At 42.6% G+C, this 23,064-nt stretch overlaps 1 protein-coding gene across 1 annotated transcript; it reads right to left on the bottom strand.

The window, feature by feature from the left end:
• Positions 1-10,163: 10,163 nt before the first annotated feature.
• Positions 10,164-20,582, bottom strand: LOC126994120 (D-dopachrome decarboxylase-A-like). Its single transcript, XM_050853361.1, has 3 exons — positions 20,457-20,582; positions 12,154-12,326; positions 10,164-10,892 (listed from the first exon to the last, which is right to left on the bottom strand). The coding sequence occupies exons 1-3, from the start codon at positions 20,562-20,564 to the stop codon at positions 10,826-10,828; spliced, it is 348 nt and encodes a 115-aa protein (XP_050709318.1). The 5' UTR covers positions 20,565-20,582; the 3' UTR covers positions 10,164-10,825.
• Between the last annotated feature and the right edge of the window lie 2,482 nt (positions 20,583-23,064).

Consider the following 23,064-nt stretch of genomic DNA (forward strand, 5'->3'; position numbering starts at 1 on the left):
AATGCCTACCGCTCCACCTCCCCCCCCTCCCTCCTGCCGGGGGCACATCCCACTTCCACCCTCCACCGATTAGGGTCACTCCAACTCACGCGAGTATCCGACAGTTCTCTGGCAGTGAGTCAGACTACTCGGCGAGACAGTTCCTAGATCTATGTGAGTCTGCCATCGTAAATTCCTCCATTACGGAAGATCATGATAAAATTGCATTCATTCGGGCCCGGTTACTACCAGGCTCTGGGGCACTAAATTTGATGCAGTCCTCTGCGTTCGCTTCGGGGAACATTGGAGTAAACTATGAGATTTTTAAAAAGAATTTCATAAAAATCTTCGGAGGCGGGAGTAAACCAAGCATCGTTAGACAGATGGCCCACACGGTAGATTCCCTCCAAAAGAATTCCTCAACAAAGCCGATTTGGGACGCCATGACTGAGGCAAATCAGCTGGCGGTTGACTGTGTCAAAAGTCTAGAAGACGCGCAATGGCTCCCTGGGGGCAGTATGCAAAAACAACAGGTGAAGACAGTCTTGGAGTTGCTTTTTTACTTATTTCATATTTCAGAGAAGAACCGCCGTTCTGCCCTTCCCTTGACCTTCAAACCAGGCGGGAAGTTGGTTGACTTCGTCTCAGAGCTAGAAGTCAAGGTTCAAGAACACACTCACAATCCACCCCTAGCAGCAGCCGCAGCATTGCAGGCACAAAGTAAGGCATCTCTCACCTGTAGGTTTTGCAAACAGTCAGGACATTCCGAGAATACATGCTACTCTAAACGTAGGGACTCAACACACTCTACACAGGGGTCTGATAGGAGATCAGGGGGATACAGAGGCAGCCATCACTCATCACACAGGAACCCTAGGCCAAACCATCAGCGGAAGACTGCCTTTTGCCATGTCCACGGGAATTGTTTTCATGATACAGACAGTTGTTATGCAATACAAAAGGCCAAGGAGGAACAGAAGAACAAGTCCTCGGCGGACAGTAAACCAAACCCCTCCACTTCTCAGAATAAAAAAGGCATGACTCCGTGACAGCCCCAAGGCATACATCCAAGTATCCCATAAGGACGAAACAAATGGGGAGCAACTTGACTCAGTCATTGCTGCCTTGGGCCGGACAAGCATAATTGCCCTCCCTTGCAAGGTGGGCAAAATTTCACTCACCTTAGCGGTAGACACAGGTGCGACAGTCAGTGTAATCTCAGACTCCGCTTACAGGTCACTGACACGACAGGCCAGAGGGGGAAATTGGCCGCTCCAAGGGAACGACCTGAATGTGATAGGTGTGACAGGCACCACTTTGGGAATCCTAGGGCGAGTACCACTAACAGTCAGCTTACATGAAAAGGTATGTCCCTTTCGAGATATCTTTTATGTATCTAGAAGGTTTGCCTTACCTGTAGACGGGATCTTAGGAATAAACGCCATGAAAGACCTGCACATAACCATAAACCCTGAAAGCAACGTGATCGTGTATCTAGGACGACGCATACAGGGGATGGTAAATCCATCGCCTATGTCACCAGTAATCCCGCCCTCAGAGGGGGAAAATGACCAACCCACCACAGACTCAGGGTCTGCCACCGCCTAAGTGTCACCTCTTGTGGTCAAACCACACGAAAACATTACAGACTTGTGGCGGACAGTAACGGCACTCGTAGAAGGACTTCAAATAGTTCCGGATCGTGCTGCAAAACTTGTTAAACACGTCAGGATCCCCTGTATCCTTAAAACACGGTGTTAGAGTATGCCAGTGTCTAGTGTATGGGAAAAATGTAGCCCCGGAACCAGCTGAATATCCTTCAGCCCAAGTCTCAGGCATAACCTCGGCGTGTCAGGATTCTCACAAACGAGACACAGCTAATTTAGAGGCGTTCCTAAAAGTTGCACACTATTCCGAAATTAAGCCTACCTTAGTCCAGCTGCTGGAACAATATAGGGGGACGCTTGCTCTACCAGGCGAGCCGCTTGGAGTTACGCAGTGTGCTGAACACCACATTAAGTTAAAACCCAATACCAATCCTGTATATATATATGCATACAAACTCCCACAGTCAGAGGGAAGTAGTGCAGCAGCTTATATCTGATATGTTAGAACAAGGTGTCATCAAAGAATCGAACTCACCGTGGAATTCACCCTTGTTTCTGGTTCCAAAGAAAGACGGTTCTTACCGTCCTGTGATTGATTTCCGGCGTGTGAACAACGCGACCGTGGATGATCATTTTCCGCTTCCCGTTCTTAGAGATCTTCTGATGTGTCTCGGTAGAGGAAATAAAGTCTTTACGAGTCTAGACCTGGTCAGTGGCTACTGGCAACTGCCTATGGCCCCCGAGTCCCGTGAAATAACGGCTTTCAGCACGCCTCATGGCCACTATGAGTGGACGAGGATGCCGTTCGGGCTCAAAGGAGCTCCCTTGACCTTCCAAAGGACAATGAATAGTATTTTTGGGGACTTTCTGGGCAACTCTGTCTATGTGTATTTAGACATCATCATAGCAAGTAAAGACGTGCATGCACACATGGAAACACTAAAAGCAGTCCTACACAGACTTCAAGAGGTAGGATTAAAGCTCAAACTCACTAAATGTGAATTCTTAAAGCCTCGGATCAAGTCCTTGGGGCATGTCGTGGACGAATTCGGCATCCACACAGTGGACGACAAAGTAAAAGCTATTGCCGAGTTCCCTCAACCAACGTCTACAGACAAGGTACGATCTTTCTTGGGAGTCGCAGGTTACTACAGGCCTTTCATAAAGGACTTCGCAGCACGCGCGAGTTCCCTAACCCATCTATTAAAGAAAGACGTACCATTTCAGTGGCTCCCAGCTCAGCAAATGAGCTTTGAGGATTTAAAGAAAGCGCTTACAACTGGTCCTTGTCTTTCCAGATTTCAAGGACCCTTTTCAGCTTTGTACCGACGGTTCGGCCAGTGGACTAGGAGCCGCTCTTATGCAACAGATAAGTCCGGCAAAAGGCATGTAATAGCGTTTGCCAGTCGAGTACTAACAGCTCCGGAAAATAACTATTCTGTTACCCACCTAGAAGCTCTTGCAATTGTGTGGGCTTTGAAACATTTTCGAGACATAGTGATGGGGTACAAAATTGTGGTGTACACAGACCACGCGGCCATCACTGATCTTTTCAAGGGAAAAAACCTACACGGTCGTCTGGCAAGATGGTTCTTAACGATCCAAGCATACAATCCGGAGATAAAATATATCACCGGGAAAACAAATGTGGTCGCAGAAGCTTTATCTCGAAATATTCCGATAGGCGCGATTACCACTCCAGAGGTCATCCACAACTTCACTTCACCTGAGCTAAACACTGCTCAGCGAGACCACCCAGTGTGGAAGAGGTTAATTTACGCCCTAGAGTCGGGAGACGAAACAAACCTTCCAGAATTGCCAGTTCCCTTTTCACAATTTTTCCTATCAGAGGACAACCTCCTTTGTAGGTCATGGCCAACCAAACCAGTACCTATAGAACAACTGGTCATCCCAGACAAATACGTCCCCGTGACGCTTAAGCGTCACGGGGACAAGACACTATCTGTCACCAGACAAAAATACTACTGGCCCACATTACGGGTTGATGTAGAAAAAACATGTCGCACAATGCGTCGTTTGTGCTAAGCACAAGGGGTCCGTAAAAGGGCCAGCACCTATGTTGCAATACCCAGTACCAGAGGCGCCATGGGATGTTGTAAATATAGACTTATTACAGCTCCCCCAGAGCCAACATGGTTCGCGCTACTTATTAGTGTGCGTCGACCAGTTCTCTAGGTTTCTAGTTCTAGCGCCTCTCAAGGACAAGACAGCCACACGCGTGGCCCATGCCCTCGTGACTCACGTTGTCCCCATTCGTCTCCTCGAATTCTTTTGAGTGACAATGGTGCCGAGTTTAGAAACGCGGTACTGGACGAATTATGCACTCAGTTTAACATAAAGCAATCCTTCATCACAGCTTACCACCCAGCTGTAAATGGGTTAGCGGAGAGGGCAAATAGGAAAATCTTACAGGTCCTCAGACCAATCGTGAATGATCTCCACGATAACTGGGAAGATTGGCTACCACAAATAGCCGCTTCCATAAATACGTCTGTCAACGACTCAACGGGAAAATCTCCCTACTACATCTTATATGGGGTAGAAAAACGTCTTCCGTACGACCTCCTAACAAAACCACAGCAACCTTTCTACAACATTGATAAGTACGCGCAACAGCAGATGCATATGTTTTCCAGGATACACTCAAAGGTTAGGAGTACGTTAAAGGCTACAAAGGTTGAAATGATGTCAAAACAACACAAAAAGGCCGTCCCGGTGGAAATAAAAGAGGGTGACACCGTCATGATTAAGCAAGCGGAAAGGAGTTCGAAACTGGGGGCTAAATTTGTGGGTCCTTACCGAGTTGTTCGGAATGTCAGGGGAAATAGGTTCGAGGTTCTTGAGCCAAATAGTGGAGTCAGTCTAGAAGTTCACAGTGATCGTCTGAAAGTAATTCCCTCACCCTTGGACCTTGATATTGGTAATTCCCCTTCAGAGTCAAATGTTCAACAAGATAATCCCAACACCCATAGCTATGACTTGAGACCACGAGTTTAAATATTTAATTCCCACCACTTTCAGGTCATGATGTTGCGTTTTCTGCTCATTTTGTTGTACCTCGGCTCCCTACTTGCAACGACACCCATCCACCTGAAGCCTGGCGCCCTCACGGCACACATAGGAGAGGTCTTCCTCAAAGAAGATGTGCTCCTCGTGAAATATCCATATACTTCTTTGAGCAACACCACGGACACAATCAGGATAGTCTCAGAAAAACTACTCGGCATGGCAGACGCCATACGGGCAACCAAGGCTAGGGAAGCAAAGGCACCTTCTAGTACTAACTCTCTGGATCTTTTTCGACTACTGGAGGATAGGATTCTGTTCTTACGGAGAAAGGTTGATGAAGTAGAAAGCGACTATAGTTTTCACTCAGTTCACTCTCGGGTAAAGAGGGGGTTGCTCAACATCGTAGGGTCCGCCTCAAAGTTCCTCTTCGGTACGGCAACCGACGAGGACGTGCGCGATTTGCGGGACCACTACAATCGTGTACTTTCCTTTGCTGCTCGAAATCGCAGGGTCATCAACACCAATTGTAGAAAACTTGCGCGACTGCATACTCACATTGAGGAACTGCTAGAGCAAACGAATAAGATGGCAGAAGTTATCAGCATAGTTGTCAAGCAGATCGACCAGGTGAATCAGTTTCTCCTTCTAGATCAGGCCTTGCATGTATTGGAAAACGTCATTAACTCTGTCGCAACGGCAAATCAGCAGGTTATTAGCAACATGGTGGTTGCTGCGCACGGTAGAGTCACACCTGCCTTGTTCCCTCTACACGATTTGAGAACGACTGTCCATATCGGGTATCAAAATTATAGTATCAAGCCTTTGTTCAACCCAGACATGAGTCAATATTTTTACCCCTTGATTGAGTCCAGCCTCACGCCAGATGCCATAATCATTCATGTTCCGTTTCAGACGGCGGACGTGTTTGAGGCCCATGAAATTGTTCCATTTCCCTTCTCCGCTAAGGACAGTGTGTTAGCCCTGGACACGTCCCCGTCTCTTGTCTTAATCGCGAAGGATTTCGCTCTGTATTCAACGGGTAGCTACTCACTCTTGCAATATTGCAAGGAGACGGTCTTCAGGCGATTCTATTGCTCTGCGTCTCTTTTTGCCTTCCTACCGGTTCGGGGAGGAGTGTGCGAGATCGCCCTCACCCGGGTGAACGCGTCTGACGCTCTTTCCCTGTGCCCTTACAAGCAACTACCCCCAACACCTGTTTTCCATAAGAACTTTCAGGGTCTACATTATTTCTATTTTCCTCAGTCCTTCTACATATCAGTAATCTGTCAGGAGGGTACCACTTATCAACGGGTTACTGGTCACTATGCCATAGCGGAAGCATGCTATATCCGCTCCACTAACATAACAACGTACCCGTCCCGGATCCGTCTGGTTTTCACGGCCAATATTTCCCATCGAGTGTTTCCTCTGCGGTCTCTCGATAACATTCACTTCTCCAGCATCTCTTATGTGACTAATTCCCTTCATTCATTGTCTTTTGCAAAAGAAACAGAGTTTGCAGAAACCCTGGAGGAAACGCTGCCTGAATACTTGCACCTCACCTACTTGTACCCTGGAATTTTTGTGCCAATGTTTCTGATGTTCGTCAGTCTCGTCGTCATGTGCTACCTTATTAGGAGGAACTCTGTCCTGCACGATTATTTGGTTGTTCAGACAAGGCGACAGGATGCAGGGAAGCCACTGGCTAGGTAGTTTTTTTTCTAACGCAAGAAAAAAGGCAAGAAATGTGCCATTTATCCTGCTCCTGTACCTTAACATTGTACTATCTTCCCACCTTTTGTTGTTGTTCTTCTTATTTTTTTGGAAGCTGGATGAGACTTTCATGTTCTGTAACTATGCCACTTGTTAACTATATATACTTGTGTCTTTATGTTTCTCCATTTAGAGATTATTTCTATGATTTATGTTGCACCCGCTGGTGTTACCTCTCATTATTTATGTCATTGCTGTACGAATATTCCTGCTTAGCCATTGTTTTAATATACTTGTGACATAAGCAGTCTGCTCAACATGTTCACACTATATCGGGTCAACTACTAATTATATTTTTGGGGGGATGTCGCGAGGTCGCGATCAGTGGTAGGTGACCGAGCAGTGTTATAGTAATTGTAGTATATCAGTGTATTATTATTATTATTATTATTATTATTATTATTATTATTATTATTATTATTATTATTATTATTATTATTTAATATCACCACGAATTAGGCATGCAAATATCAATGGAAAAAACCCACGACAGATAGATCACGCCACCTTGTAGGAATGTCATCTGTCAGTGTTTACCGTCTCAGTATGTATACAAAGCATTTCATCAAGCTAAGAGGTCACCTTGACATACGTGACCAAAATTGTAGCTTCATTATTTTCCAATCTGTAATTCGTCACTCCTTCCAGAGAGCTCGACCGGCACACACCTACTGTCTCGGCTCTCTCGCCAACGCTACGCTGTATCTTAGGTTAAGAATACATTTCTTCTAAGGCAGCAAGTGTTTTCCTCACGCCCACAGCTCCCCGCAACCAAGCCTTACACCGTTACAACGAGAGAGGATTGAAGAAGGACTCCAGGGCTCCAGACCACGAGGTAAACCAGGTGTGGCTTCTGCTTCGTCCATCTCCAGTTAAGTACTCTATTTGCATAGGATGTCTTAAGATAGATAGCTAGCTGTGTGCCTGGAGTTAATGAATTATTTCTTAATTTCCAGCGAGTTTTCTTTGTTGTTTTTAATAAACTTAAGAGCAGGTTCAACTGGTCTTTGCTTGTCCTATGAGTAGTGTGACCAGTCATATATATATATATATATATATATATATATATATATATATATATATATATATATATATATATATATATATATATATATATATATATATATATATATACACATACACAATAAGTGACTAGAAGGGGACTGAGAGTCTGATAACTCAATTTTCAAATATTTATTTTGTATTTTTATTGCTGAGAATGCTTCGAGATCTTCAGAAGTCCAGACCTTTCAAGAACCCCACAAGCAGGAAAAGAAGAAAAGAAGAGATGGGCGACGCATGTGTTGGGTGATGCCTTGGCATACACCTGCCGAAAGGCAGGTGTATGCTTAAAAACCTCGCCAAATCAGACACAGAAGCCTATAAGAATTACCTTCGGGTTGATGAAGACTTCTTCAAAGAACTCCTGGGACGCATTGCACCTCGCATCGAGAAACAACACACCTTCTGGAGGCGCCTAATAGATTACCCTGCGATTTTAGGCAACACAATTAAATGCAGTTCATTTTAATTCAATTCACAAAGACATAGAAGTAGGAGAAAAGACATAGAGAGGAATGAGGAAATTAATAACGGAATGTCTTTCTGAGTGTCTGAAGGACATTCCGTTATTAATTTAATTAAGACAAGAGTTGGAGGTTAGGCTATGCTAGTGATGGACACACACACACACACACACACACACACAAGTAACGTTGCACGCAGGGGCGTCAGGAGCATAGGGTGGCAGGAAGCCACCTTGATGAAAATATTCCAAAATAGTGGCGCGGTGAGTCATTGTCGAGCACCACAAGTTTAGCTGTCACTCAGCAATCGGTGAAGTGAAGGATTCGCCGGGAAGCTATCCCACGGCTGTCGGGCAGCTGTTATAACGGTCAAAATTCTTATGTTCATGCCTGATCACTGCCCAGTATATCGCAATAGGTGCAAGACTACTACACGTTACCTGGAGGATTACTGCGAGTCTTGTACGGTGCCTGAAACACTGCTGCCCGATCTTTGACAAGGTCGCCGACCACGCAGATGGTTGCCCGAAAAATAAGCGCTGCGCTTATTTTTCGTGCTCCTTGCCGACTCACCGTCCAACAGTCGTGGTGCACGGATTTCCCCAACGACGGCTAGAAGATGTGCTACGAATATGATCCTGAATGCTGCTGGATGGCAGTCGGGCAGCTGCCGCGTTCAAATTCGTGTATGTGTGAAGGCCACTTTAGGGAGTATATTTATAAAGGTTACTGCTGCTGCTGCCTGGATGAGCACTTGAAGGCGTGGTGACCGTGCGGGTGAGAAGATTATCACGGTGACTGCTGTGTGAGTGATCTTGATGTGTGATAAACGAGTGTATTGTGCCCCGTGCCCTTCCGTGCTTGCTGATGATTCTACTCTGTATTATTCAACAGCTTTTGCCAGAAGCCCCCCCAATAGGAACTACTTGATTCTAGGCTGGAGGATACAGAACACTTAACCTCAGGCCTTACTATTATTTCTGAACGGGGCAGGAGGAATTTGATGTTCTTAAATGCCTCAAAACCTCAATTTCTCCACCTATCAACTCAACACAATCTTCCAAACACCTATCCCCTATTATTCGATAACACTCAGCTGTCACCTTCTGCAATAAACATCCCTATACTGCCAAAATCCCTTATGCAGGAATTAACCAGCATCTTTATTCTTTCATCTCTTACACTGACAAACTCTGGAATAATCTTTCTTCGTCTGTATTTCCTCCTGCCTACGACTATAACTCTTTCAAGTGGGGCGTATCAGGACACCTCTCCACACGATATTAACCACTCTGTTGACCGCTCATCTATACCTTTTTTTTTTTTTTAGAGGTAGTGATGTTTTTTTTTATTCAATTACTTTTTTTGCCCTTGAGCTGCTTCCTTTACTGTAATTTTTTTTACCTAGTTATTATTTCTATATTCATATTCATTATTATTATTATTGTTATTGTTATTGTTATTATTATTATTATTATTATTATTATTATTATTATTATTATTATTATTATCATTATCATTACTATTATTATTATTATTATTATTATTATTATTATTATTATTATTATTATTATTATTAGTTTGGTGATTTTTTGTACAAAGTTGTGAATGATGAAAGTGTAGGGTGAAGTTTTTTTTTGGGGGGGGTGGAGGTGGAATACGTGTGTGTGTGTGTGTGTGTGTGTGTGTGTGTGTGTGTGTGTGTGTAATCTGGTTTAATCTGCTTCAGTGCTTAACAAAGTGACGAGGCATGAGAGCGTGTTAATATATTGTTGTTTATCGAAAAGGTAACACACACACACACACACACACACACACACACACACACACACACACACACCACTCCGTGGCGTAACTGGTAGAGCGCTGCGCTGCCAGGCTTCACGGTCTGACAGGGCGGCGGTTCGAGCCCGCTCAGGCCGGATTCTTTCCGTTGACTAGGAGTGGTTATTGTCCCCCCTTGAGCAAGGTGGTTGGGGTGTGTGGTGTGGGAGGTCCTGGCAGTACCCTGAGATCGACGATAAAGAGCACTTGCTCATGTCGGGAGGGTACCTGCTGGCGATTACGAGTCCAACTCGTGATCAGGCCGTGGTGAGTTATATGTGACTGACTATCTGACTGAATGACCAACGCGAACTTATAGACTGACTGACTGTGTGAGTTACTTACATATCATAATAAAACTTTCCCCTTTAGCTACACTCCTGCCCTCATTTATTATAAGTAAAGGTTAAAGGGAACTTACTGATGCAACGTTCACTTTTATTACTATTATTATTATTATTATTATTATTATTATTATTATTATTATTATTATTATTATTATTATTATTATTATTGTTATTATTATTATTATTATTATTATACATCATCGTTCAAAAACTTAATAAATAGATGATATAAGATAAATAGCTTCCCCATAATAGTTGATATATACATAAACATATGATATTATAGGTTCAGTCTATACCAAAGATGTTAAAAAAAAACAGAAAAAAATGCGAGATACAATGTGTGTGTGTGTGTGTGTGTGTGTGTGTGTGTGTGTGTGTGTGTGTGTGTCATTGATTGAAGTTCCCATTATTCTCAGCACTAAATAATTTCTTTCTTTATATAACAATGGTTTCAATAAAATAATTATTAAACTCATGACTAGGCCTATACAATCCTAAATAGGTAAATAATATAAACCCTGTAATATACCACTATTAGAGGAACCCAAATCAACTCCTCCTCCTCCTCCTCCTCCTCCTCCTACAACTCTAGTATCAATCTGTTACCTTTCCTCCTCCTCCTCCTCCTCCTCCTCCTCTCTTACCACCAACGTGTATACCCAAACTTATCTCCTTTCTCTCCCTTTTCTTCCTCCTCCCTTCTCTCTCCCCTCTGCTCCCTCGATCTTCCTCCTTCTCAGCCCACCAGCGTTCCACCAGAAGCGATCATGTAAGGACTCAAATCAGAAAAGTTCATCAAAATCCTGAAAAAGAGGAAAATATGAGATGACTTAGACAGACATATGCTTACAGACAGATGGATAGATAGATGGATGGATAGACACACAGAGACATATAGAGCTGGAAAGATGGATAGACAGATGAATAGATAGACAGACATAAAGAGATAGATATATGGATGGATAGACAGACACAGAGACATATAGAGCTGGAAAGATGGATAGACAGATGAATAGATAGACAGAGACAGAGATAGATAGATAGATGGATGGATAGACAGACACACAGAACGATATAAAGAGCTGGAAAGATGGATAGACAGATGAATAGATAGACAGAGACATAGAGAGATAGATAGATGGATGGATAGACAGACACAGAACGATATAAAGAGCTGGAAAGATGGATAGACAGATGAATAGATAGACAGAGACAGAGAGAGATAGATAGATGGATGGATAGACAGACACAGAACGATATATAGAGCTGGAAAGATGGATAGACAGATGAATAGATAGACAGAGACAGAGAGAGAGAGATAGATGGATGGATAGACAGACACACAGAACGATATATAGAGCTGGAAAGATGGATAGACAGATGAATAGATAGACAGAGACAGAGAGAGAGAGATAGATGGATAGGTAGACAGACACACAGAGACATATAGAGCTGGAAAGATGGATAGACAGATGAATAGATAGACAGACATAGAGAGATAGATAAATGGATAGATAGACACAGAGAGACATATAGTACAGCTGGAAAGATAGACAGATAGATAGATAGACATAGAGACGTATATAAAGACAGACAGATAGATAGATGTATGGATAGATGAAATAAACGAACTCTAATCACACACACACACACACACACACACACACACACACACACACACACACACACACACACACACACACACACACATGTTGACAGTCCTGATTCCCTGAGATGCACGTCCTTGGTGATGTGTGATAAGACGTTCATGTGTTTGTCTTATCATAAGTTCCCAGTGACACTTAAGTGGTAGGTTACGTATATCTATAAATAAGTGGAGGAGGAGGAGGAGGAGGACCTGTGCAGCGGCATAGAAGAATCAGAAGAAGAAGAATGAATGAGAAGATGATTATGATGATTACGATAAAGAAGAAGAAAGAAAAAGAAAGAAAAAAAGAAAAATAACCACATCGGTACGCTAAAGATTTTATACTCTCGCTCTTTTTCTTTCTCTCTCTCTCTCTCTGTGTGTTACCCAGGACGAGACAGGTTGGGGACACGTGCCTGTTTGGAGGAATACCAGTTTGCTCGGCCAGGAAGTCGGTGAGGGCGCGGGCTGCTGGCTGGGTCTTCTCGCGGCAGTCAAACCCTATAGACGCCACCCGCAGCTCACACACAGGCGCCAGCGAGCCACCCCGAGACATACGAAGCCCGCCCACTATAGTCACGGAGAGACGCTGAGAGAGGAATTGATTGATGGTTTAGTGTTGCAGAGGTGTACGACAAAGGAGAAGGGAGGAACATATGCCACCCGAACCCCCTGGCAATACATAGTGTGCTTGTACAGCTATTGATATGTCTGTAGGAAGGGATATACGGTGTTATTTTAAAGTAGAGATAACAGTTCAAGGCCAAAAACAAAAGGAAAATGAAATAGCCGGCTCAGAACTGCCCTTAGAAATCCAAAAAGAAAGAACACCCAACATTTTAATTTGGTTAAAGCTGTGGGATTAAATATAAGTCAATAGAAAATAAATATAAAAGTTATACTATTTCCTGCCCTCATCATGTTAAAAAGCCTCTTGTAAAGAATATTAATCAACAAAAAAATTGAAGTATACTCATAACTATATAATCCATCTTACCCTTAAACCCCTGTGTGTGTGTGTGTGTGTGTGTGTGTGTGTGTGTGTGTGTGTGTGTGTGTACCTAGTTGCATTTACCTAGTTGTGACATACGGGAAAAGAGCTACGCTCGCACTGTCCCGTCTCCATATCCACTCTTATTCAAGTTTTCCTTAAAATCATGAATGTTTCTTGCACAAACCACCTCCTCCTCCAGTCTATTCCATAGCTCAATGCTTCTGTTTGGGAAGCTAAACCTTTTCACATCTCGCCTACACGTGGTCGCCCTCAACTTCTTCCCATGTCCTCTTGTTTCACTCTCGTTCCACACACACAGGTCCTCTCTGTCTAAATGCTCCACTCCGTTCGCCACCCTTTACACCGCTATTAAATCTCCTCTTTCTCTTCTTCTCTCCATGGTTGTGAGCCCCATGCCATTGAGTCTCTCCTCATAAGTCACGGGGGGGGGGGGGGCTTCATGGTGCAGTGTTTAGCACACTCGGCTCACAACCGAGAGAGCCCGGGTTCGATTCCCGGGCGGCTTCGTGGTGCAATGGTTAGCACACTCGGCTCACAACCGAGAGAGCCCGGGCTCGATTCCCGGGCGGAGTGTGAAAAAAATGGGCGGCTTTTCCGATACCCTACGCCCCTGTCCACCTAGCAGTGAATGGGTACCAGGTATTAATCGGGGGTTGTGTCCCGTATAATGGGATCTGTTCCCTTCTATAATTCCTTCCCCCTCCTGTCTATCTCCGGCATATGACCACAGATGTTGCTCCGACTAAACGAAACTTCCCAACTTTTCCTCACAAGTCTGAACTCGAAGTTCCGGTACCATCTTAGTTGCCACTCTCTGCACTCTTTCCAGCTTCTTTGTTTTTTCTTTTCGTGAGGAGACCAGACCACTGCTGCATACTCCAACCTTGGCCTTATCATTGTGAGTATTATTTTCCTCAACATCTCAACCAAGTACATAAATGCCGTCCTTTTGTTCCTCAGCAAATTCATAGTTTGTCCCGTTATCCTGTTGATGTGTTTGTCTGGTGACATGTCTGAAACAGTCACTCCCAAAACTTTTTCTTCCACTCCTCTGTATATTGTCTCAATTCCCATATTGTAATCATATTCGCATCTTCTACCACTCCTACCAAACTCCATTTTTTAAAATTTCCCAAGGTTGAATTCCATCTGCCATGTACCGCTCCACTCCCATATTTTATCCAGGTCCCATTAAATGCCTCACAGTCCTTCATATTTTTCACACGTCTCAATAGCTTTGCATCATCTGCAAACAAACTCACATACTCGTAGCTGGGCACTCCATTCACCATATCATTTATATACACAGCAAACATTGTTGGCGCCAGCACCGAACCTTGTGGGACCCCACTCATCACAGGGCACCAGTTGGAAACCCTGTCCCTAATTATCGTCCTCATTTCCCTGTTAGTTAGGAAGTCCTCCAGCCACTCCAAATTAGTCTTCTGTGCGGTACTTTGTCAAATGCTTTTTCAAATCCAAGTACACTCCATCCGCCCAGCCTTCTCTCTCCTGTATTAAATCTATCACCCTTGAGTTGTAACACAACAAGTTGGTGACGCAAGATCTCCCTCGCCTGAATCCAAACTGGCAATCCGAGCTAATTTTCTCACTTTCTAAGAAATCCGACCACCTGTTTTTAACCAGCCTCTCGCAGATCTTCGCAACCACACTAGTGAGTGATACCGGTCTGTAATTCAATGGGTCCTCTCTCTTTCCTCTCTTAAAAATCGGTATTACTGTTTGCTCTCTTCCAATCTTGTGGTACCCTTCCTTCACTCAGGGAGGCGCTCATTATGGAGTGCAGTTTCTCCGCAAGTTGTTCACTACATTCTTTCAAAATCCACCCTGATACTTCATCCGGCCCCGTCGCTTTTCTTACATTCAGCTTGTTCAAGCTTTCCTTGACCTCCTGCACCGTTAACTGTATCTCCTGCATAACCCTTTCTCTTTCCTGGCCCGGCGGTTGTACAAATTCTTCTTCTCTTGTGAAAACTCTATGAAAGCTGTTGTTCATCACCTCTGCCATCTCTGCTTGGTCCTCATATGTAGTTCCATCCATTTTCAGTTCATCGATTTTTTCTCTATTCTTCAACTTGCCGTTCACATGTCTATAGAAGAGTGTTTTTTTTATTTTATTTATTTTTTCTATTTTTTTTTACAACAAAGGAGGCAGCTCAAGGGCACACAAGAAAAGAAAACAATAATAAAAAAAACCCCGCTACTCGCTGCTCCTAAAAAAGAAACAAAAGAGGTGTCCAAAAGCAAGGTCAAATTCGGGAGGAGAGATGTCCTGATACCCTCCTCTTGAAAGAGTTCAAGTCGTAGGCAGGAGGAAATACAGATGAAGGAAGATTGTTCCAGAGTTTACCAGCGTGAGGGATGAAAGAGTGAAGATGCTGGTTAACTCTTGCATAAGGGGTTTGGACAGTATAGGGATGAGCATGAGTAGAAAGTCGTGTGCAGCGGGGCCGCGGGAGGGGGGGAGGCATGCAGTTAGCAAGTTCAGAAGAGCAGTCAGCGTGGAGATATCGATAGAAGATAGAAAGAGAGGCAACATTGCGACGGAATTTGAGAGGTGGAAGACTATCAGTATGAGGAGGAGAGCTGATGAGACGAAGAGCCTTAGCCTCCACTCTGTCCAGAAGAGCTGTGTGAGTGGAGCCCCCACACATGAGATGCATACTCCATACGAGGGCGGACAAGGCCCCTGTATATGGACAGCAACTGTGCGGGGGAGAAGAACTGGCGGAGACGGTACAGAACGCCCAGCCTCGAGGAAGCTGATTTAGTAAGAGATGAGATATGAAGTTTCCAGTTGAGATTTTGAGTTAAGGATAGACCGAGGATGTTTAGTGTTGAAGAAGGTGATAGCTGGGTGTTGTCAAAGAATAGGGGATAGTTGTTTGGAAGATTGTGTCGATTGGATAGGTGGAGAAACTGTGTTTTTGAGGCGTTGAAGGACACCAGGTTCCTCTTGCCCCAATCGGAAATAATAGTAAGGCCTGAGGCTAAGCGTTCTGCAGCCTCCAGCCTTGAGTCATTAAGCTACTGTAGGGTGGGTCTTCTATCAAAAGAAGTTGAGTAATGCAGAGTGGAATCATCGGCGTAGGAATGGTTAGGACAGTTCGTTTTGGAAAGAAGATAATGAACAACAGAAAGAGAGTGGGAGATAGGACAGAACCCTGTGGGACACCACTGTTAATAGGTTTAGGGGAAGAACAGTGACCGTCTACCACAGCAGAAATAGAACGGTCAGAAAGGAAACTGGAGATAAAGGTACAGAGAGAAGGATAGAAACCGTAGGAGGGTAGTTTGGAAAGCAAAGATTTGTGCCAGACCCTATCAAAAGCTTTTGATATGTCTAGCGCAATAGCAAAGGTCTCACCGAAACGACTAAGAGAGGATGACCAAAAGTCAGTTAAGAAGGCTAGGAGATCACCAGTAGAACGCCCCTTACGGAACCCATACTGGCGATCAGATAGAAGGTCAGAAGTGGAAAGGTGCTTTTGAATCTTCCGTTTAAGGATTGATTCAAAAGCTTTAGATAGACAAGAAAGTAAAGCTATAGGACGGTAGTTTGAGGGATTGGAACGGTCACCCTTCTAAGGCACAGGCTGTATGAAGGCATACTTCCAGCAGGAAGGAAACGTAGATGTTGACAGGCAGAGGCGAAAGAGTATGACCAGGCAGGGTGTCAGCACGGAGGCACAGTTTTTAAGAACAATAGGAGGCCCTCCATCAGGTCTATAAGCCATCTGAGGATTGAGGCCAGAGAGGGCATAGAAAACATCATTTTGAAGAATCTTTATGACAGGCATAAAGGAGTTAGAGGGGGATGAGTAGGAGGAATATGCCCAGAATCATCCAGAGTGGAGTTTTTAGAAAAAGTCTGAGAGAAGAGTTCAGCCTTAGAGATAGATGAGACGGCAGTGTTGCCGTCAGGACTGAGGAGTGGAGGAAAGATGAAGAAGTGAAGTTGGAAGAGATGTTTTTGGCTAGATGCCAGAAGTCACGGGAAGAGTTAGAGAAAGCAAGGTTTTGGCATTTTCTATTAATGAAATAGTTTTTGGTAAGTCGGAGAATAGATTTGGCACGATTCCGGGCAGAAATGTAAAGTTCATAATTAGCATTAGTTTGAAGGCTCTGGTACCTTTTGTGAGCTGCCTCTCTATCATTGACACCACGAGAACAAGCGTGATTAAACCAAGGCTTTTTAGCGTGAGGAGTAGAGAAAGAACGAGGAATGTATGCCTCCATTCCAGAGACAATCACCTCTGTGATGCGCTGAGCACACACACAGGGGTCTCTATCCTGGAAGCAATAATCATTCCACGGGAATGGAAAGTACATCCTCAGGTCGTCCCACCGAGCTGAAGCAAAATGCCAGAAGCATCGCCTCTTCGGTGGGTCCAGAGGGTGTACAGGAGCGATAGGACAGGATGCAGAAATAAGATTGTGATCGGAGGAGCCCAACGGAGAGAACAGTTTGACAGAATAAGCAGAAGGGTTAGAGGTAAGGAAGAGGTCTAGAATGTTGGGCCGGTCTCCAAGACGGTCGGGAATACGTGTAGGGTGCTGGACCAACTGCTCTAGGTCGTTGAGGATAGTAAAGTTATAGGTTTGTTCACCAGGATGGTCAGTGAAAGAGGATGAAAGCCAAAGCTGGTGGTGAATATTGAAATCTCCTAGGATGGAGATTTCAGTGAAGGGAGAGTGGGTCAAGATGTGGTCCACTTTAGAGTTCAAATAGTCAAAGAAGTAGGCGCAGCATCCAGCTTTGGATTGAAATTTAGGATAGAGATAGTAGGAGGGAACAGAGTAGAGATTGCTGTCAGTAGCCTCAGAAACCTGTGTTTCGGTGAGGAAGAAAAGGTGAGGTTTAGAGGAGGAGAGATGATGGTCCACAGAATGAAAATTAGAACGAAGACCGCGAATGTTGCAGAAATTGAGAAGAAAGAGGTTCGATGAGTTATCAAGACACCTCTCGGGTCGGCAGCCAGAAGGGGAGTCCTCCCTGGTTGAATTTGTGGTCCCCCCCCCAGGCCCGGGCCAGGGCTTGATGTAGGTGGGCCATTTTGAAATTTGAATTTTGGGAAAAGGTGTATATGTTGTGTGAATGTAGTGTGGTGTGGATAGAGAGAAGATCTGACTTTAAAGAGCATGCTGAACTACTCTCCGGTGTTGGTGAGACAATAGGGAAACGGTTAGTGAGGACATGGGAAGGGTCTTTGGAGGGCTTCAGCTCCCACCTCACCTCCCATATATACCTCACCGGGAGTGGCTTGCGCCCGTTCGGTAGGTGTCTTCCTACCTACTCCAGCCAATTGGGTTGGTCTTTGCACCTGTCGATTATATCTTTTTCATACTTCCTTTTTTCTTGTCTTCTAACCTTTGTATATTCATTCCTTGCTAGTTTGAAATCGTTCCACGAGTTGCTTTTTCTTCGTCTCCTCCATCCCTTCCAAGTTTCCTCTTTTCTCTTTCTAGCTGTCTCGCATCTCTTGTTAAACCACTCTTATTTATCAACATCCTTTCTGGTTACCTTGGGGATATACCTATTTTCGGTGTGTGTGTGTGTGTGTGTGTGTGTGTGTGTGTGTGTGTGTGTGTGTGTGTGTGTGTGTGTGTATACAAGTGGTATTAATCGTAGTTTCTCTCACCTGTATTAATAATTTACCTGAGATCACATGTGTCAGCTAAGTGGAGGAATAAGTAGTGAGAGAGAGGTGGGAAAATGGATTGGGCAAAACAAAAATGGAATAATGAGGTAAAAAATGGAATAAGGAAAGTAAAAATAGAATAAGGAAAGTAATAATGAAGTAGGAAAAGCAAAAATTAAATAGGAAAAGTAAAAATGGAAGTAAAAATGGAATAGGTAAAGTAAAAATGGAATAGGTGAAGTAAAAATGGAATAGGTAAAGTAAAAATGGATTAGGTAAAGTAAAAATGGAATAGGTAAAGTAAAAATGGAATAGGTAAAGTAAAAATGGAATAGGGAAAGTAAAAAATGGATTAGGTAAAGTAAAAATTGAATAGGGAAAGTAAAAATGGAATAGGGAAAGTAAAAATGGATTAGGTAAAGTAAAAATGGAATAGGAAAAGTAAAAATGGAATAGGGAAAGTAAAAATGGAATAGGGAAAGTAAAAATGGAATAGGAAAAGTAAAAATGGAATAGGGAAAGTAAAAATGGAATAGGGAAAGTAAAAATGGAATAGGAAAGTAAAGATGGAATAGGGAAAGTAAAATGGAATAGGAAAGTAAAATGGAATAGGTAAAGTAAAATGGAATAGGAAAGTAAAAATGGAATAGGAAAAGTAAAAATGGAATAGGGAAAGTAAAAATGGAATAGGGAAAGTAAAAATGGAATAGGTAAAGTAAAAATGGAATAGGGAAAGTAAAAATGGAATAGGGAAAGTAAAAATGGAATAGGTAAAGTAAAAATGGAATAGGGAAAGTAAAAATGGAATAGGGAAAGTAAAAATGGAATAGGGAAAGTAAAAATGGAATAGGGAAAGTAGAAATGAAATAGGAAAAGTAAAAATATAAAAAAAGAGAATTATCAAAATCTTACTATTAATGGTCTAGTTATCTGTCTGGTAGCTGATAAATATATAGAAAATAGAAAACGTTACAGCAAAATGGAATGATTCCGCCTCAAAACTAAAGGTATACAAGATTATTACCCTGGGCATAGAAAAATGTTGGTCATCCTGATATAAATGACACTACTGGGACCCAATACTCGAAGGGACGAAGATTAAATGCAAGGTCACGTCGCCTATCCCTCCTGCTGCTGATACTCGCCCCCCCCCAGGACAAGAGGTGGCCGGTGGTGCTGTGATAATGATGTTAGGCAATGATAGTGATGATCGAGGCAATGTCACACGAAAAAGGAGAATAAAAAGAACAACAAGATTTACTACTATTGCTATTTCTACTTCTCCTCCTCCTCTTCCTACTACTACTATTATGCAACACAACAACAACAACAACAACAACAACAACCACAACAACAACAACAGCGCCAACACCAACACCAACGCCACCACCAACACCAACAACAACTACAACTACAACAACACCAACAGCGCCAACACCAACACCAACGCCACCACCAACACCAACAACAACTACAACTACAACAACACCAACAACGCCAACACCAACACCAACACCAACAACAACTACAACTACAACAACAACGCCAACACCAACAACGCCAACACCAACAACAACTACAACTACAACAACAACGCCAACACCAACACCAACACCAACAACAACTACAACTACAACAACAACGCCAACACCAACAACGCCAACACCAACACCACCACCAACAACAACAACTACAACAACAACGCCAACACCAACACCAACAACAACTACAACTACAACTACTACAACTACTATTACTACTATTATTACTACTACTACTACTACTACAACTACTTTCAAGTATTAATTAACAACGAGACAACAAAACAACAAGGAAAACAACAACAACTACCACTTAGAGAGAGAGAGAGAGAGAGAGAGAGAGAGAGAGAGAGAGAGAGAGAGAGAGAGAGAGAGAGAGAGAGAGAGAGAGAGAGAGAATACCCACCATACATACTTTAACCGATAAATACCCTAGACTGGACCTAGTATAAAAAAAAAATAGGATGTAGTATAAAAAAAAGAGTCCTTTGATCCCTTACTTCCTCGGGCTTCGCTAACACTTCGGAGAGCTTCGAAGAGAGGGCGAGATGGAGCTCAGCAGAAAGCTTGTGGTCCGGGAGGTTGGTGAGGAGAGTAACGAGCGGCATGTTGAAGGGGTGAGAGAGACAAGCCGACTACTGACACTCACCTGATAGCCTCGATCTCTATAGCCTTGCTCTCTCTCTCTCTCTTCAATATTCCCTCATATCCACTTCCCTTTTTCTCACTAATTTATATATTCTCTCTCTCTCTCTCTCTCTCTCTCTCGTTTAATTCCTTTCTCCTTCAGTCCTTCTTTCCTTTCGTTATTCCTTCATTTTCCCCTTCCATATTTTCCTATTCCTTTCTCTTGACTTTCTCTCTCTCTCTCTCTCATGCAGTCTAATGCTCATGAATGCTAATATCTCATCTCCTAATCACAGCAGGACAACAATATCTCAATTCTAATCAGCCCTGTGGTTCGGGTCATGGGATACATTATATTATGCGCAAAAGAGAATGTCATTTAGGATTAAGCAAGACTAGAATGTTTGCTATAATAAAAAGTAAAGTGCCTGGAATGTTGTACTAGTAATAAATCAAAAGGAGAATGTTTAAAATGAAGGAAAGAATGAATAAAGGAAGTATCATACCCTTATAAATCTAGAATCTTTGGTATAATAAAGTCTGAAGATACTGGATAATGCTGTACAGTAACCAAATCAAAAATATATACGTATGAAATAAATGGAAGAATGAATTAAGCAAGCATACCACTCTTAACTCTAGAATCCTTAGTATTATAAAGTTTGCAGCTACTGGAATGACATAGGTAACAAAGTACAATTAGATATACGTTTGAAATCAAGGAAAGAATGAATATGGTAAGCATTTACTATCTTCAGAGGTCAGGAGAAAGTTAGCCTCTAAAATCATTGATATAATAAAGGTTAAAGTGTTTGGGATGCTCTATAGGTAACAAAGTATGATTAGATAAGTTTAAAATCAAGGAAAGGATACATAAAGCATGAATCTACTATCCTCAGAGGTCAGCCAAGGTTACAGACCAGATGTCGGCAACCCAGAATTCGAGACGAGCCACCTTCTTCAAACCTGACAGAAAAGCAGTGCTGCTGGAGCCGCAGTGTACATTATACAGAGTTATGAATAGAAATTACGAAACATGAAAATTTTCCTCCTCCATATGGTAGTTAATTAAATAATATACCCACAGACAAGATAATCAAGTGCACTATAATAATAATAATAATAATAATAATAATAATAACAACAACAACAATAATAACAATAATAATAATAATAATAATAATAATAATAATAATAATAATAATAATAATAATAATAATAATAATAATAATAATAATAATAATAATTATAATTGCAGCTGTCATAAAATAAACCGTTATATTTATGAAGCCACTCCTTTAACTTAATATGATGTCAGCAACCTATTGTTAATCTTTTATGGATTGTTATCACGACTGAACAAATATTACATACTTTTAATTTTAAACAACATGCTAACTCTATTTACTATATCAGGTCCTCATGGTGGGTTTAAGCTTGAATGTAATTACTGCTCATGAGTTATTTTTGGAGAGCTGATCAATGTCTTATTAATGTCGCTTTGCGCTTCAGGCAGGACTGCAGGATTACATCATTCAGTCGGCTGCGTAGTTTCTTTTTTATGAAATTCATGCTAGGAAACACTTGCTCACACAGTAAGTTTCTTTTTCTTTTCTTATATATATATATATATATATATATATATATATATATATATATATATATATATATATATATATATATATATATATATATTTTTTTTTTTTTTTTTTTTAGGTGCTGCCTGTAGCGCCAGTAGGCTCTCTTGAGGGGCCTTTTGGATGACCAGCCCGTTAGTGGCGGAGGCGAATTTTATTTATAGTGGCTGTCGTTATATTTGACTCTTCCTCGGCCCATGCTGCTCCCCGGTGCTCCACATGCATGAAGTCGCTGAAGTTAGGGTTGATAGAAGATCTGGGCAGCAACTCAGCGATGGCTTGCAAAAATCAGTGTGTTTCGCCGGGACTCGACCCACCACTCGGCTCATCACTCCCGCACGCTGACCACCTGGCCACCGCCCAAAACAGAGAGGATGCCAAAAGCATATCTTCAGGTGTGTGTGTAAGTGTCTGCTAAGGAATTCCACACTTCATACACAATCTGATCTCGTTTTTGTAGCTCAAGCAGTTCAGTCCGTTAATTTGTGTTGGAATGCCAGTGTAGCTTGTTTGCTTCTCCAGATTTTCAAGATTGGAAAGCATGGCTCTGAATTTTGAAGTCCCTAAGTCTTTTTCTTGTAAATCAGCTAATACAAGTCCTAATTTTGCTTGGTTCACTCCCATAAAACCTGAAAAGTTGAATGGAGCTGAACTGTGTCAAGCGGGTTGATCACAAATGACAAAGTGGCCTTTTCTTTTCTGAATTCATGAAAACGTCCTTCGAATTATTTTTTGCATTTTCAATCGTGCATTTATTTAGGATAACACTATCCAGCTCGAAATCTGCTCCTTCTTCGAATTTCTTTAAAGGGAAGTGAATTAGTGAGCCTCTCTCAAGATCTGA

Source organism: Eriocheir sinensis, unplaced genomic scaffold, assembly GCF_024679095.1.
Source record: "Eriocheir sinensis breed Jianghai 21 unplaced genomic scaffold, ASM2467909v1 Scaffold723, whole genome shotgun sequence".
Lineage (NCBI taxonomy): Eukaryota > Metazoa > Arthropoda > Malacostraca > Decapoda > Varunidae > Eriocheir > Eriocheir sinensis.

Excerpts from the sequence above, each read along its gene's own strand:
- LOC126994120 (XM_050853361.1), bottom strand. The coding sequence starts at position 20,564 with ATGCCGCTCGTTACTCTCCTCACCAACCTCCCGGACCACAAGCTTTCT. Across the intron at positions 12,327-20,456 it reads TGTTAGCGAAGCCCGAGGAA|CGTCTCTCCGTGACTATAGT; the intron begins GTAAGGGATCAA and ends TTCCTCTCTCAG. Across the intron at positions 10,893-12,153 it reads ACTGGTATTCCTCCAAACAG|GATTTTGATGAACTTTTCTG; the intron begins GCACGTGTCCCC and ends CCTCTTTTTCAG.